At 47.1% G+C, this 16,854-nt stretch overlaps 5 protein-coding genes across 5 annotated transcripts; 2 read left to right on the forward strand and 3 right to left on the reverse strand.

Annotated features, from left to right (window-relative positions):
• Positions 1 to 2,458: 2,458 nt before the first annotated feature.
• On the reverse strand, positions 2,459 to 4,024 carry VTN77DRAFT_8449 (uncharacterized protein; the record flags this gene model as incomplete). The annotated part of the gene is made up of 4 exons (XM_069424948.1): positions 2,459 to 3,244; positions 3,361 to 3,621; positions 3,687 to 3,784; positions 3,847 to 4,024. 4 exons carry the CDS (start codon positions 4,022 to 4,024, stop codon positions 2,459 to 2,461), a joined length of 1,323 nt encoding a protein of 440 aa, XP_069274643.1.
• A 3,218-nt stretch (positions 4,025 to 7,242) lies between these two features.
• Positions 7,243 to 7,750, reverse strand: VTN77DRAFT_8450 (uncharacterized protein; the record flags this gene model as incomplete). Its single annotated transcript, XM_069424950.1, has 3 exons — positions 7,243 to 7,369; positions 7,428 to 7,653; positions 7,717 to 7,750. 3 exons carry the CDS (start codon positions 7,748 to 7,750, stop codon positions 7,243 to 7,245), a joined length of 387 nt encoding a protein of 128 aa, XP_069274644.1.
• Positions 7,751 to 9,715: 1,965 nt separating this feature from the next.
• Positions 9,716 to 11,038, reverse strand: VTN77DRAFT_8451 (uncharacterized protein; the record flags this gene model as incomplete). Its single annotated transcript, XM_069424951.1, has 2 exons — positions 9,716 to 10,852; positions 10,955 to 11,038. 2 exons carry the CDS (start codon positions 11,036 to 11,038, stop codon positions 9,716 to 9,718), a joined length of 1,221 nt encoding a protein of 406 aa, XP_069274645.1.
• Positions 11,039 to 11,421: 383 nt separating this feature from the next.
• VTN77DRAFT_8452 (uncharacterized protein) lies at positions 11,422 to 11,790 on the forward strand (the record flags this gene model as incomplete). The annotated part of the gene is made up of 2 exons (XM_069424952.1): positions 11,422 to 11,714; positions 11,772 to 11,790. The coding sequence occupies 2 exons, from the start codon at positions 11,422 to 11,424 to the stop codon at positions 11,788 to 11,790; spliced, it is 312 nt and encodes a 103-aa protein (XP_069274646.1).
• Positions 11,791 to 14,567: 2,777 nt separating this feature from the next.
• Positions 14,568 to 16,394, forward strand: VTN77DRAFT_8453 (uncharacterized protein; the record flags this gene model as incomplete). The annotated part of the gene is made up of 3 exons (XM_069424953.1): positions 14,568 to 14,777; positions 14,855 to 15,688; positions 15,780 to 16,394. The coding sequence occupies 3 exons, from the start codon at positions 14,568 to 14,570 to the stop codon at positions 16,392 to 16,394; spliced, it is 1,659 nt and encodes a 552-aa protein (XP_069274647.1).
• Between the last annotated feature and the right edge of the window lie 460 nt (positions 16,395 to 16,854).

The raw sequence follows: 16,854 nt of genomic DNA on the forward strand, positions 1-16,854 counted from the left end.
ATCAGTGCAAGCTGGGGACTGGATCCAGCAGATTCTAATGGCCTGTATATAATAGATACTATTGGCGGTAGAATGGCCTACTTAAACCGCCATTAAATATCTGATAATTAGGTGTTTAATAGGTCTATTCTATATCAGAAGCGTTGAGCATCGAAAAGCGTTGAGCTTCGACAGACCAACTACGGGAGTAGTGGGGCGGTCTGCTTAGGCCAGGGGCCTAGCAAGAAGACGGGTACTGGCGAATGTTCTACTGTGTAACGTAATTCCCAAGCGACCCGCCCACCGCTCCGCATCCGCAAATACTATATAGAATTTGAAGCTTTATTATCTACCAAAAACGGCAATTAATTACAAAAATTAGGAATTAGAGCACTGAGTCCTTATATGCCCAATAGTATAACAGTCGCTGCACCTTGGCAGTACGCGCGTATGAGGTGCGGAAGCCGCCTCTGCGGCCAGAGCGGCTATACCCTCCAGCGCCTGATTTTGATCTGGAACTTGACGCTGTATAAGATCCTGCGCTTCCTGAACTGAAAGACCTCCTCTATGAGATATCTGATTGGTCGATCATGTGTGCATTTGCTTCTGCTTCTCATTTGCAGCCCGTAAATCATGATTTTCCTTTGCAAGAATTGCAGTGCTATTCATGGCCAATTGACAGCCCTTGATAAGCTGGTTCAATGCTGTATTTATAGGGCTCGGGGGGCTCTGAGTATGCCGTTTTAGTAAGGCCTTAATCATAGTTGCTTGATGCTGTAATTCAATAATATTACGAGGCATTTCTGGCACCCAATTGGCCTGCGGACCCCCAGAATGGCTTCCAGGTGGTATAGGGGTCTTGAGCTGTATATTGAGCTGTTGAAGGACCCGATCTGGACTAAATGGCACTAGTCCAGTTGCTGTGAAGCCATTTTTGATATTTTCTGATTTGAAGGCTTCCAAATGAGCTTTTGGATATGCTGTAAGGAAATCTAGCTTATCAATATGATTGACTCCAAGCCACATGCTTTCCTCCACTAAGCAGCCACATTGAGAGGCTGTAGAAGATGAGATGAGTGCGGCAGTAGGCAAATTGGTAGAATATTGTTTTGGGCGCAGGTCTGATTGAATTGAGGAGTCAAATGGCTTCCATGCCCGTCAAAAACCAACATCCAATATTTCCCTTTTATATGAGTATTTGTATAGTGGATAAAGTGATTTTGAAGCCATGAGATCCCAATATTGTTAGTAGTCCACCCATTAGGACTTATCTTAATCCTCCAGTTGCATGGTAAGGCCTCATTTTCATACCAGGCCTGTAGATGGGCCTTTGCTTTGAATATGATACATGGTGGCAGAGCCCATCTGGTTGAATTGACAGATTCGATAACTGAGACCCATTCCCAATTCCCAGGCTGTATAAGAGCAGGACAACTAGTAGTCTCTGCTCTAGTAACCACCTTTATAGTAGTAATTAGGCCCATTGCAAAGCCTATCTCATCAAAATTATAGATATCTTCATTAAGAATGCCGTATTGTTGAACAGTGCTTTATACGTGCTTGAACCACTTACAGATGACCTTTGGGTCCTTGCATTTGGCACGTTAATGATTGTATCTTTATGAATATTGTGTTTTTAGCTCTTTATGGCGGTTGATGAAGTTGCAAACCCAGTTCTTGCTAATGCGGCATTAAGAATCCGCCGGACTGTGCTCAGAAAGAAGAATATTTACCATATCTTGTATAGAGGCTGGTTAAGGAGGTGCTCTGTGCCTATCTAGAGAAAATATCTATTGTAAAAGCATATCCTCTTCAGTAATTGTCAATTTGTGCCCATTGGCATGCATCTCAGGCTTCATACTGCATCTGTGAAGTCGGTCGCATAGAGTTGTTCAAGGAACATCATAAAGACGTGCTGCTTTACGAACAGACGAAATTTCTTGCTTTTTAATAGCAGAAATAGCCAATTGGATTCTTCCCTCCTGCTGCACCAATTTTCTCGAATTTGTATGCGATTTTGGTGGCATGGTGGCAGTTTGAAAATCATCAATTTTAATATAGAAGACGTGGTACGCGTGGTGGGCGGGTCGCTTGGGAATTACGTTATTACTTCCTGACTAAGCATCCTGACAGGCTAATTTTGATGATGTCATTGCTTTACTGATCACTTTCCCATCCACCACACCTCGACAATTCATGTAAACACGATACACCAAGGGAGATCAGCAGTCGAAAAATAAACCCTTTGTACATTTGGATTCGTTCAGACAAAAGCATTAGGAACTGTAGATCCAATCTCAACTGTCTGGCAGGACCACTATATGGGATATTGTTCTTTCAGATTCTTGAATAATGTTCACCAATCTTGGTCATTGTCCAGTGTCGAATTCTCGACATTCGACAATTGATAGCGGCGAAAACCCCTTTAATCATGAATGTTGAAAATCAACCAGGAAGGTTATGTTTGGAGGGAGGAAGCTCAAAGCCATTTCAATGGCACGATGCTTAATCCACCAAGAAATGCAGTTACACCCGTGAAGACGATGAGCGTGCCATATCCGGTGCCGTAGCCTCCGCCGACAGCATTCTTCCACAGGTATCCATTCAACAGTGCGTCGCTGAGAGGTCCACTGGCCACATTGCCGATCCCTCTGCCTGTCTCGAGGAAGCCCAATATAATACTGGTATCCGCCAAAGGATTCCTTTTGCTAACATCATTGGTGACAGCCGGCCAAGTTGATGTAAAAGACCCCGCAAATATGCCATAGGCGAGGCAGAAGACATACAAGGGTGCCAGACTTGCTGAAAATCCCCAGATCAAGAAGACCGCAAGCGCACTGCCAACCGTTGAAACGAGAATGCAGGTCGTTGCGTGGTATCTGTCGGTGAGGGATCCCATGATGATGCATCCAAAGACGGATGCCAGGTTGAAGAGAATGACCGTCAGAGAAGCGGTCACGTTGTTGGCCCCCAAAGCACGGGCATAGCTTGGGAGATAAATAGTGGGGAGAAAGTATCCCAGCGCCTGGATAACATTGCCGAGTTGGTAGATCAAGAACGTCCGGTCATACAGGAAGCGAAGATCGAATGGGCGGAAGCTGGATGACTGTGCGATGGGCAAGCGAGGCTTGACGAAGTGAATCAGTGGCGCAGAAAGAACGCACATTACAATAGACCAGATCCGAAGTGTGGTTTTGAATCCGTACGTATTGAGCAGCCATTGTAGAGTGATCGGGAGGACTACTCCTGATAGTCCAGTGCCAGCCTAGGATCCCATCAGCTTAGGATGTCCTCGAGAGAGCATGAGAAAAAAAAATGAAAGGAGAAAGGGAATCGATAGAATCTCAAAAACAGAAAAAGACAGGTTAGTCCAATACGTACCCACATGGTGCCAAAGGCAAGTCCCTTCTTCTTAACAAACCATTCATCCATGAAGATGATGGTAGGCGCATATCCGATATTCGCTCCAACTCCGTATGCAATGCCTTGTGAGATGATTAAGTGAGTCGTATTGGTCGAGAATGAACTGAGAGCCAATGAGAGACACATAATAACGAAGCCTACGGGCGTCGCCCATCGTCGAAACTGAGGCAAAGCCAGTAGCAGAGCAAATGCCAAGGGGGCTAGAATGTACGAGACTCCCTGTGCGCGCCAGTCAGAAAGCGATCGGAAACATGCTTGGTAGCAAATTCGGGGGCTATGCTAACCATTGCACAGGTTCCAATGACGGCAATATTGCCGGAGCCTTTGAATGGCTCATGGGTACTGTAGTAATCTTGAAAGATACCAAAAGCGAACGTAAATCCTGTGATTGGAACCCATTTCAGTAAAAGCTGTCTACCAGATCATCGAGATACGAAAGCATACCCCAGACCAAGGCCTCAATAATAAAACACGCCCCTAAGAACAGCCAAGCATCCTTCCCACCATCCACGGGTGGCAGCTGGGCTTCATTGGACCGCGAATTATGGTCTGCATCTCGCGCAGAAGCCCAGGCCACGTCTTCCGAGGTAGCATTTGGAGTCTGACGAAGCTCAAACTCCATGTCATGAACGTTTTGAGAAGAATTCTGCCTAGATTGAATATCAAAAGACACGCAGCATGGATAGGATCAATCTGAAGAAGAAGAATTCTAAAGAGTCATCGTTCGAATATACGTCGGGGGCCGGGAGTGTCGGAGTGTTGCGATGATTCGCTGGTGATTCAGACTAAACCTCATCCAGAAATGAAATCTCCATCAGGAGCAGGTAGTGGAGGGCAATGTTACGACAGTACAGAGGTGGGCCTCAAAAGAAACAATGCGCGCTAGTTGACGCTAGGAATTTTTGCTGTTTTGACTGGTACCTCCCTCCCTACCTATTTTAGTATACTAACCCGGGTACCTCTAAAACCTCTTACTGCTATAATGGCTATTTTACTAACCTGTTTACCAACCTACTAACCTGCCTACTGACCTGCCTACCTAATTAGGTGTTTTTGAAGCTATTCACAGTAAGTATCAACCCTATTTTCTATAAAATCAGATATACTAATAATGGGAGAGTTTCTTAGGCCTGCTTGCCTACCTGCCTGCTAACCTCTAATATGCCTTATTATCTAGTCTCTATTTGTATATAAATACTGGCTCTGGCTTTAAATACAAAGATGCCTTTAAATGACATATCTTCTATTACCAGTATTTCAAAATAGCACTTATAAGCTATTATAAGGTAAGCTAAGGATTATGGATTTAGCCCTAATATCAATTTATAAATCCTACCAGGGAATGGGATATTCCCGTCCCGATTCTCATATTATGGGAAGTTTTAGGGAATCCAATAATAGCTGTTACTTACGTCTATTACTATTAAACAATTAATAAGATAATATATAGTTATAGGGACATTTTTCTTATGGAAATCTCCTATATTGTTACTGAATGCTGTTATCCTATTAGAAGTTTAAAGCAGCTGAATATCATTCATTCATATCGGCTATGTATCTGGGTATCATCATGCCATCATATGTCACCATTAGAAAAGAGAGAAAACCCTATTATTACCAAGTACTGTTACTCAGTATCTAACAAAGAGATAGCCTCAACCTCTACTACCTACTCGACTTCCTCCAACCCTCCAGCCCCTTCCTGCTCCTCATCCTGCTCACCATCATGTTCAGAGGGCTGATAATCAGCATCGATGACATCAGGCTCAATGAAACGGTCAAGGGTAGACTCAGTATCAGGATCAATAGTAGAACCAGTGGTACGGGTAGTCTGTATATCGTATCGATTATGGATCAATTGTGGATGAATTGTGGATGATCCTCTAAGAATCTAAGGGCCGTCCACACTTAAGGTGTGAATAGTCCACGTGATATCTACAACTCAACCGTGCCGTAACAACCAGGAAGGCATTTGACACTGGTTGCTAGAAATATGTTAGTATAGAGAATACTGTTACTATTGACTATTACTTACCTCTGTGTTTCTTGGGATGTTTGGGAAGTAGCCTAATTGGGCATTTAAGGCCTTGCATAGAATCTGCCTCCTCTATAGCCCCCAGAATCAGGTACATATCAAAGGGCATCAGGGTAACACGATTAGCGTAAGCAGTATCAAGCCTCGATAGGCGATAGACGTGAAGAAGCAGTCATAGGAGTTGTTGCACTTCTCCCCGATACCGCCAGATACACACCGCAAATGAATGTCGTTCAGTCCGACGGCAGTGGTTCGTTTTCGTGCTTGCTATTGTGTTTCAGCTTCGTCGTTTGACTGTAGCAACGCTAGGCTATGCATTCACATAGAGTCAGCCATATTAACGTCTGAATTAGACAATGTACAGAAACAATTTTCAGCTCACCGAGTTACCAACCTCGTCTTGGTCCTTGTGCACTTCTCGCCAGCAGAGGCTGCAAACATAGTTGGGTCACTAGCAACAGAATATGAATGAACCAGGCACTAGCCCAGTCTATTGACTTGAGGCTTTTGATGGATGAGAATATCCGAAAGCCGCGCTTTGCACTCTTTGGATTGGCAAGCCTAGAACTGATGACCTTTTGAATTACACATGGCGCATCACGTTCCCTCTCTAACGATTGGTCGTTTTGTCTGAAAGGCCCCAATACTGATCGACTTCCAAATATTTTGAGTCGGCGTGGGAAAGACAATGAGAACCTAGGTGCCGGTCCTGATAGTTCCGGCCATGATATCTCGAATATCGTATGTTGGGATAATGAAGCCTCGCTCTCGAAACTTCAGATTAAGCGCGGCTTGGATATCTGAATCCCATCCATCAGTCAAGCGGATACAATCCACGAATCGGTCCTCCTGTTGGAGGTTCTTGCTTAGCCGCATCTGCGTACTATCCTTCAGGTAGTTTCAGGATCTCCTGTTCTCTCTGGCTTTCCGCCTTCTGTCTGAGTCGACAGCAAATAGGCTCAGGTGGCAGAACCGGTCAACCAGAATCATCAGCGGGCGTGATGAGAGCTAACAAGACTTGGCGGATGTGCTTTAGGCTTGACCATGCATCCGAGGGAAAGAAACGTGAGCGGCGATGGTGTTCTGTATGCCCAGGATTGGGCACCAGATCCAATCCTCCTTTCCCAAATGGCCGCAACTGTAGCAGTCGACATGCGAGTCAGGAATTGACAGTAGGCTTTGCCTTGTCCCTCATCTGTCGCAGTCTGGCACCGGGCTGCAGGCATCGTGGTGAATATATCACGGCAATAAATACGAAAAAGTGTCCTCGAGATCAATCTCGCCCACATCGTCGACCGCTGACCGGGCACAATCCTCCAGGATATTCAGGGGGTCGATATGACCAAGATCGTCGTTCCCGATACTGGCTAAAAATCGCCGCGTGTTCGTGCATATGTCAGAGACAACGACACCCGTATTCAAGTTGCGGTTGGTCGTTGGATGCAAAGCAAGCCCAGAGGCCCAACGCAGCGGTTCAATCTTCCCAGCTCCTCGGCTGACAGTGGAGGCAGATCCTAATTATACATATGTTCCGATTGCTTTGCTGTGCCTCGAGTATCGCTCGTGATCGAACGTGGGGAAATCATCACCCGGTACAGGATCAGATCGTGGAGCTGACTGAGTGGTTGTGTATTGGTATTCGACTCTTTCGGCTTATCAGGATGAATCGACAGGTCGGCATTGCTCGTAGAGCCTGTAAAGCGTTTCCTTCAAGGAGTTAACGGACAAGGCTCTATTAATGACGGGTCGATCCGACAGGTTTGCTGCAGCAAGAGACTTCGCCTAAGCTTGGAGGTTGCTCATCATCATGATGTCGGATGAAGAATGAAGGCATTCCGTAGTCCCCTCACCGGCAGGTGGGTGTTTCCACGGTTCCTCCATTCGCGCTGCCGTTCGGAATTTAATTCACTGTGGATATCTTCTTTGACTTGGCTGGAAATGACAGCATCAATCGGTTCCACATCGTGAAGTATCAGTGTGTGATCCTTACATCGACATTGCAACTAGGACATCGTTATTGGCGACACTGGCATCGCTTCTTCTGGAATGCTCTGAGTAGCTCTGGTGCGTCTTCCTCCAGTTGGGAAATGGGTACCCAACTGTCGAGCCTTCTTGTCGTACTGCAAATATGCCCTGCTTCGCAAATTCCGCAGGCAAAAGCTCCCTGTGTGTCGTACCGCCCGGATTTTTTTGGGAGAAGACGTACACCCATGCATCTGACAATCTGACCTATACTGGTGTAAGGCCATGATATGTGCAATGTATCCCTATTCACATACCATTCCAATTGCTCCTGATCTCCTCTGCACTCATATCGCGTTGCGACGCTGTTGCCCCCGTCCTGGCTCCAATCCTTTTCTCACTTGACGATGTATCCACGAAAATAACTTTCAATCATTGACGACCTCATGTAGGTCAAGAAAGAATTGTGAGCCTTACCCACCACAATTCGTGACTTGGGAACAAGTCCTTGCTTGGCATTGATCAGTCTCACGAGGTACCTCAGCCGTGTGATTGCTGAGATTGTGTTGGCAGTAATGTCGACTGCAACTGTAGGGTTCCGTGTTTGCTGAGGCAATCTACCAGTGATTTTCAATGATGACTGACGCCGGAGAAACACTTTGATGGGTGACGCCACAGCTGTGGATGCGGGTTGAAGGGCGCAAAAAACTTCTAGTCTAGCAGGATCAGCACTGCAACATAAATACCCCCTTCTTCCCCCTTCCTCCTGCAACCTTCCACAGCTGGCTGTGCTTGTCGGAATTAGTTCCTTCACAACATCTTTGACTGTATCCTACTGTCCTGCTTATATACTCGTCTATACTATCCTGGATGCCCTTCTTGACCCTCAGAATATAGTATTTACTCCAGCTACCCTGCTACCTACCTTCTGCGACGCGGATATCTCACGGATGTGTACGGCAATCAATCTTTGACGAAGTGCCCAGATCTCGCAGCCATGGTACATGAACTTCCAACAGAGTCTGTCGCAGTGGACATCTTCTGGAACAGCTTAGAAAGAGCAGCTAGGGGATAGCTCATGCTTCTTCCACTCAGGTACAGTGAGGCGCCGGACCCGACAATCACACGTTCTTTTGGCTTTCTGGTAGATGGATACTCGGTCCAGGCACGGAGCCAACATGGAGAATGCTGTGATAGCAGCTTAATCGAAGCAACAGCTGTTCTCGAATCGGAAATGCAAATGAAGCCGGAAACACATTTTCAAAGGGCATCCGAAGCCTGAAGCCTGTCAGGAGAAATGGCCCAGGACGTGTTATACGTCTATGCAAATGCATGACTTCCTAATCAGGGGGTCTGATTTGTCGTCAATGAGTCTGCCTACCAAGGATTTGAAATTTGATTGCGTATTGGCGGATTCATGATCAGGGCAGCGGGTAGTGACTTCGGATCTCCTACGAGCACACGACAATGGTGTCGCCCTGCGAAGCGACACTATGTGATGCGCACCACCTCGCCAAAGATATTGCAAAAGAAGTGGGCTCCGCAAACAACACCGGACATCTTCAAACGGAGGAAGAATGCAACATTGATCAGGATGTATCCCGCCAAGGTTAAGTGCTGCCTGGACCCTACCATTCGAGATCAACCTCTATAACTACCTCGGTTTCATGGCAACACTGCACGTCACCTTGTTATCGCGCAGCCTGCTGGGTTTGAGGAACGTGATGAAGGTAAGGCTAACCCTGATGATGGTTCAGTGATGATTGCCGGCAAGGGCCGGCGGTTGCAAGCAGTGAAGGGCCAATGCAGCGCTCCAGTGAATGCAACCAGTGACTGGCTTTGGACTGGCATCCTACTGTGAATAACAAGCCTTCAATAGTGACTGGATGAAGTGAATTATCCGGATTTTTCCTTTTGACTTGCTGGCTTTGTGGCAGCCCACCTCGATCATTACTTTCTTTGATTTTACTAGACTGTGGAAAGTCACCCAGAAAGCAGAAACATACTCGGAGGTCTCCATCAGCCTGAACCATCCGGAAATCTCCTGAATATGGGTGTATATCGCCTTGAAAGAGGCGTCATGTCCGCAGAATAACACCTTCCATTCTTCTATAGAATTAGAACTAACGCCGTCAAAACAATGATGACTTGAACCTATTTCTATGACAGATTACGTCTGGAGGAAATATCGTTGGTATGAAAATCCCAGTTTGTTAGATAAGCAGCATTCCGGGAAGAATGTAATAACCCGATATCTAACCCGTAATCCATGCTTTTAATCATTATGACAGGAATCGATTGAAGATTCCTTTCAGCCTACGGCACCCATCCAATCTGCTCCATCGGCCACTGCAGCCACGCGCGATACTTGTTATCAAGCAGCTGATACAGGCCCGACATGGTATGCGCACTGCATCCAGCCAGCCACCAGGCGTATTCGAGCCGGCGAATAACGACGCAGAAATAGGCAAAGATGACCAACGACACAGGCTTGGACTCGCGCAGCAACGCGATAAACTCATCGGATACTTGCAGCAGCCAGACAAAGACGTCGGACGGCTCGCAGCGGCCGGAGTCCGGATCCATGATCACGCCAAAGGACTTGCTCAGCTCGTCGAGCGCGCCGAAATAGATGGCGACTTCGGCGGGATCTTCGACGTCTTCTTGGATCAGCTGCTTCAGCTCCTGCACGTAGACCTGTCCCTCGCTGGCTCGGGAATTGCGCAGCTGCACGGAGCGGTCGCCGTTGATGAACATGGGGGCCATGGGACCTGACCGAAGTGCCGCATTGGCATAGTCTAAGATTGTCCGCGTCGCTCGAAAGAAGACGAGCCATTCGGACAGGCGGCCGCCTTCCATCAGCAGCCAGTCGCCTGGTTTGCGGGGCTTCGCGCACGAGAAAAAGCACGTCAGCGATGAGAAGACAAACAGCGCCGTGCAGTTTTCGTCCATTACGGTGGGCAGGATGGGCGTGACGGTCTGCAGCGCGGCGTCATGATGCGCGTGGGCGTGGGAGAGATACAGGTCCTTGTCGGCGGGTCGGAGATGGGCGATGTGCAGTGCCGCGATGGCCAGGATGCCACGTAGGACAAAATCCGACGAGAACCCGATCTGAGGCGCTCTGATGCGCCATACTGTCTGCAGGGTCGGATGCCGTGAGAGTGTGTAGCTGGTAGAGGTCGAATAATGGTGAAGCAGTTCGAGGTCGAGCACCGCTAACTCAGGCGGCAGTGCACGAGGGCGTAGAGCAGCAGTTGATGGAGTAGATGCAGAGTTGGTGGCACTCATGGGAGTGGATGCAGACACCTGGGGAGAAGTCGTTGAGAGCGAGACATCGTCTGGACGATGGGCGGAGTGGCTCGAACTCCGCGATGAGGACACCGACACAAACGAGCATTCTCCTGCAGTGGCATGGCGCAGGCAATTCTTACAGACTGGTTTGGTCTCGTCGCACTGGTAGCTGATCAGCTGGATGTATACAGTACAGTCTTTGGCTGTGTTCAAGTCCAGATACATGCATCACAGGGAACAAGGATAACTAGAGAATCGACATACTTTGACCTTGCGCCGTTTGCATTGAAGACAACCCGTGCGAGATTTCCGATGAGACCGCCGTCCCGAAAGGGAGTTCTCTGTCATGAGGATTATGTATTATTAATTTCCTATTGCTGGATGGAAGGAGTTGCGGGGTCGACGACGATTAAATTAGTGCGGATTTGAAGCACCATCATGCAGGGGTCCGTCACACCGCATTTCATTACATTGATTTGATTGTCAGCTCATCTCGAAATTGTCTGGATAGAATTGAGATGCGAATTGATCATCAGATAGGATGAAAATAGGGAATATCTTGTTCGATCCTCTTACAGTTGATGGTGCTGTCAATAGCAGTGGTTGCAACGGGATGGAATTAGTATAAACAAATTTATATAATTAGCCACACTGCATCTGGCGGTGGAATGAATCGAGACAACCATCACAACTCCTTCTAATGCGGCGCAGCGAGAAGATCTGCGGCCATCATGACATGGCTCACACAAGCGGTCCTTCTGCATCCTCCCCGGAGTCCGAAATCATGCACGACGTGCCAATCTGGAGGAAGTCATCTGTTCGAATGGCAGAGAGTACAAGGCCTGAGACCCGCTGACCGACTTTCCCTATATGCCTGCTCACTCGCGGTGTGTGCAACTCGTACGGAGGTCTTCGATAACAAAGAGCAGTATCAGTATATCAGACTCCAGGCCGATACCCTCGCATGGGGTGCGAGCCCAGTATCACTTAGCCAGCTCTACGACGTCTCTGGCAACCGCGTTGAGTGAGCTGATTAGGGAGGTCTTGAGATCTGTAGGCGTGTTGCTGACTGTCCCTGCAGCCCTGGGCTTAAGGCCTAAGCCTGACGTCGTCAACCATCGAAATTCCTTTTTTTTTTCTCCAAGGGAAGTCGACTAACTACTACCTACGGCAAGTGCCTATACTCGATCAGTGGAGCAACCCTTTGAATGAATGAATGAATTATGGTATGAAACATCCAATCAATTGGCGTTTTCTTCTTCTTTTTCTTCTTTTTTTTTAAAAAAAAAAAGTCGATATCGACGTTGATTCCATATCCATATCACGAATTGCAAATTGAACCAGTTTGTGGCTCTACTGTCTTCGCAAAACTTGTCCATCTTGTTCGGATTTGTTTTTTAATGCTTAGAAATAAAACTCCATTCACGAGAAAGCAAACGGAAACGGTAGAGTAGAGTGGGTGCCCTATACACTCTCTATCCATCTATCCATCCAACGAGCCAGTTAGCTTAACGTCCAGGAGGGGAAGATCTGTCTTCTATTGACTGACCCAGACTGACTGGCTGACGCACTGACTGAGACATAAAATCTGGAATGAAATTCCTTGGTTGATTTATTGAAAGCCGCATTGCGTACATAGTTCTTTCTATTCTATTGTATGCCAAGGAACGAAGCGTTGCCTGAAGGATTGACTGAGTGACTCTCATGATCTGATGAGATGCCATCCAAGTTTTTTTTGTCTCTCCTGGTTGTAAAGAAATAACATACACTGGACAGACTTTCCTTAGCATTGAGCATTGGATAGTAAGTAGTATCTGACGAGACGAGTCTCATTATTTAGCGATTTCTCTTTTTTCTTGGATAAATAGGCCTTAAGTTTATTCAAATAAAAAGAGTCAACCAGGGGGCCTACTGCCGTGAATTCGTGATCGCCATGGATCATTTCACCTATATAGTAAGGCAAGCGGCAGGCCGGCCAATACAGGGCAACACTAGCGATGTCTCTATGATGATCTAAGTAAGATCTGATAATATTAACTAATTTGAGTAAGAATCTTCGATCATACAGTACATCATGTAGTACGAGTACATGCCTAACCTAACCTAGACAAATCGATCGATTAATGGATCTTCTCTCCTTCCGGCCAATTTCCAGAATTGCAGGGTAGTAGGTACTCTATTACCCTAACTGGTGCCTGTAAGCTACTTACGTACCAAATAATTAATATTGTATGCTTTCGTTTCAGTCTCAAGTTCTCAGCACGCATGTGGCAAGCAAACTTGATGAGGTCACTCTAATGAATATACTTCGTACAGTAGATGTAGGTCCGGAGTCACTATTATAGCGAGTCTTATAAGTTGATTGTTCTTTCTTTTTCTGTCCTCTTACTCTTTTTTCTCTTCATTTTTCTGTGCGTTTTTTTTTTATTTTTGTAACTCACACAATAACAGATAGATATCTACAACAGCCGGAACAATTCACATTATCCTCCGTCAATCGCGCCGGCATCCATACTCCGATACGGTATTTGTTTGGCCGCAGCAGCAGAGATTAAACTCCAACCCGGCACGCCACCATCATCCTTAAGACATTTAAGTTTAGCGTGCACACAGCTCGACGAGTGACCGTCAGTAGAAAAGGAGGGGTTTGGTTTGAATTGGAATGGATTTCCAGGGGTTATACCGTTCTTGGATGTTGGTCGTGACGATCATCGATCTCTCACGTTATTTTATCCAGGGAGAGGAGAGGAGCCGAGGTTTTCACATGACCTTTTACCCCGTACTCTCAGTACTGCATTAAAAATGATCCCAAGGGATCCAGCACGCTGGAACTTGGGACCTTGCTTGGAGTTGGACGTTGGGAATGATATTACCCCAGACGGAAAGAAACCTCGCAGTTGGAGCCTCATATCTGCTATTATTTGCATGAGCTATGATGACATCTTCCCTCATCTCGTCGTGTAACTACTGTGTCATACATGCATGTATCCGTGTGTACTCCGTACTCTGTCTTGTCGATAACAACGAGAATAACAGCATTGCAATGGCCACAATGCGATCAATTGATCGATCTGTGTTACGCTAATTAAGCAATTAGGTTCCATTGAATTCAGAGTGTCGGTGATCTCAGATGCCAGCTGCCAGTGCGGAGTAGTTACACCCGATCTAGAGCAATAACAACATAAAGTTATGCAACCGGGCCGGTTTAGTTTTGTACCCCGCGTTTTATCCCAATCTCTTCTTTTTTTTTTTGCCCCCTTGTTTCCCTCATCTCAACAGCTCAACTTGACTGCGTTGTTGCATATGACGTTGTCTGTGGGGAAACTCGCGTTTCAAATGTAGAGCAGAGAAGGATAGCTTAGAACATAAGAGAAGGATAAGAATTATTATAGGGGAAAAAAAGATTGTATAGATTGTTTTTTTTTCTGTTCTAGGCAGCAAAATTCAGCGATCGTCATCGATCTATTGAAGGTAGACTACAATTGTATTTCATTGGGCAAGTCGCGATAACACAACCGAGGTTGATTGTCGATCAGCTGAAATCCCCGGGATTAATTAATTTATTGCCTGGAGTTAATAATGCAAGTTAGTTGCCTTATCTTCTCGTCCACAACCAATCTCTGTATCTCTGTCGATACAGCAGGGCAGGGCCCAATAGGACCATTTATAAATAAATAAACCAGGTGGTTCCTCGTTGCTAATATAATAATCTATCCTGTCTGCACTGCCCTGTTGCCCGCGGCTCAGTTAGGCGGGGTTGGTTCCTCCCTTCGTCTCTTTTGGATGATTTATTTTGCATATCTGCTACATTCGTCAGATCAGATCAATGACAAGATCTATACCGTTTGAATATATAAATATATAAATAAACTTGAATATGCTACTATTCACCGAGGAACTCCTAGCCAATGTGGCCATCACCTTGGTCGAGAGCATCGTGCTCGTCTGGACCGCTGCATTTCCACAATATACCTTCAAGCAGTTATTCCTACGTGCATTTGGGATCAACCTTTCTGTGCAGATATGCTGGGATTTAGTCATCTATCCCTATTTCGTCAATCCGCTGCGTCATCTGCCTACTGTGAAGGTATGTACCTGCCCTACTTTCCTCTGGCGTATCCTCGCTGGAGCGGACCCAAACTGGTTACATGGCTGACGTCTCAGAGCACGGTATTCCACACCATCCACATCATCTTCGACTCTCCTCGAGGCAAGACTCCCCTCGAATGGATCCGCACCATCCCCAACGACGGACTAATCCACTGGCGCGACATCTTCAACCGGAGCTACCTGCTAGCAACGAACCACCAAGCCCTGCTAGACATCATGAGCACGAACACCTACGACTTCGAGAAGCCCTGGCGGGTGCGCGAGTTCCTTGCCCGGATCATTGGCTTCGGGCTGATTCTGTCCGAAGGCAGCGCGCACAAGATCCAGCGCAAGGCGCTGACGCCAGCGTTCCACATCAGGAACATCCGCGCGCTCTACTCGCTGATGTGGGAGAAGACGACCATCCTGCTGGAGCAGCTGGAGAAGGAGATCAAGGCGAATCCGCTGAGCGGGATGAACTCCGACAGCGCAAGCGGGAAAGTCGAGATGTCCGTCTGGGCGAGCCGGCTCACGCTCGACGTGATCGGGCCGGCGGCCATGGGTCGCGACTTTCAGTCCCTGACGCATGCCGAGAACAAGATCGCAGACAGCTTCCTGGCTATCCTCGAGCCGACGAAGGAGAAGTTGATGTTCCTGGCCATCAACTTTGTGCTGCCGCAGTGGTTTGCACGTCGTATCCCGTGGCGGTTGAACAAGGTTGTCGATACGGAAGTTGGGTACCTCCGCGAGTTGTGTCATGATATTGTCCGGGAGAAGCGCATGAGTTTGGCTGCCAGGAAGGCAGATGCGCAGGAGCTGGAGGCGGATATTCTGGGGACGATGATGCTGAGGGGAGATTTTTCGGATAGCGAACTGGTTGATCAGATGTTGACGTTTTTAGCGGCCGGAGTAAGATATCCTTTCTTGATTGCTTGCTTTCTTCGATTACCCCCTTTTTTCTTTTTTTTTTTTTTGGTTCGATGAATGCTAACTGTAACAGCACGAAACCACAGCAAGCGCCTTGACTTGGGCTTGCTACCTGCTATGTTTACACCCAGACATCCAGACACGACTCCGCCAGGAGATCCGCGAGAAGATCCCCTCTGCTAACCACAACATCACCTGGAACGACCTCGAATCGATGCCCCTCCTCAACGGCATCTGCCAGGAAGTGCTACGGCTGTATCCGACCGTGCCAGCAACGATCCGCGAGGCCGTGCGCGACTCGCAGATCGCAGGCAAGAAAGTTCCCCGGGGCACGCGGATCATCCTCTGCCCGTACGCGATCAATCGCAGCCCGGACTTCTGGGGGGAAACAAGCGACCAGTTTCTGCCAGAGCGGTGGATCGACACAGACGAGAAGGGCCGGCAGACGGTGAACCACCACGGGGGTGCGCCGACGAATTTCGCCCAGATCACCTTCCTGCATGGCCAGCGGGCCTGTATCGGCAAGGACTTTGCGCGTGCAGAGCTGCGATGTGCGGTGGCGGGCGTGGTTGGGCGGTTTGCGATGGAGCTGCAGGATCCTGATCAGGAAATCCATATCTCGGGGGCAGTCACGACGAAGCCGCGCGAGGGGATGCATTTGAAGATGACCAGGATAGAGGGGTGGTAGCAGCAGCCAGCTGATTTATATATGAACGAGCATGTGAAATGATAATATAATGATATGATGTTGTCATAATCGGCCAAAAACAACGCCATGGCATTGGTTTCGAACCAATTCCGATAGATATGCCGGTTTCTCACAACATATGATGAATTTTGATGATTGATTTGATAGTATATGCCATAGCAGGAAACAAGTTCCATTCGGAGGCCTCTTTGGAGTTGGATAGCCCTCGATGAAGTTGATAACCGGTGTCATCATGCGTCTCGATTGATAGAGATATCGCCCATCATGGACTGTTTACATTTGACATGAAGAGCTCTTCCTTCCCTTTTGTTTAAAAAAAAAATAAAGAAGATTAAAAGAAAGGAAAAGGGAGAAAAATAAGAAAAAAAATAAGAAAAAAATAAGAAAAAAATAAGAAAAAAATAAGAAAAAAATAAGAAAAAAATAAGAAAAAAATAAG

Source organism: Rasamsonia byssochlamydoides (assembly GCF_041956645.1).
Source record: "Rasamsonia byssochlamydoides strain NRRL 3658 unplaced genomic scaffold VTN77scaffold_72, whole genome shotgun sequence".
Lineage (NCBI taxonomy): Eukaryota > Fungi > Ascomycota > Eurotiomycetes > Eurotiales > Trichocomaceae > Rasamsonia > Rasamsonia byssochlamydoides.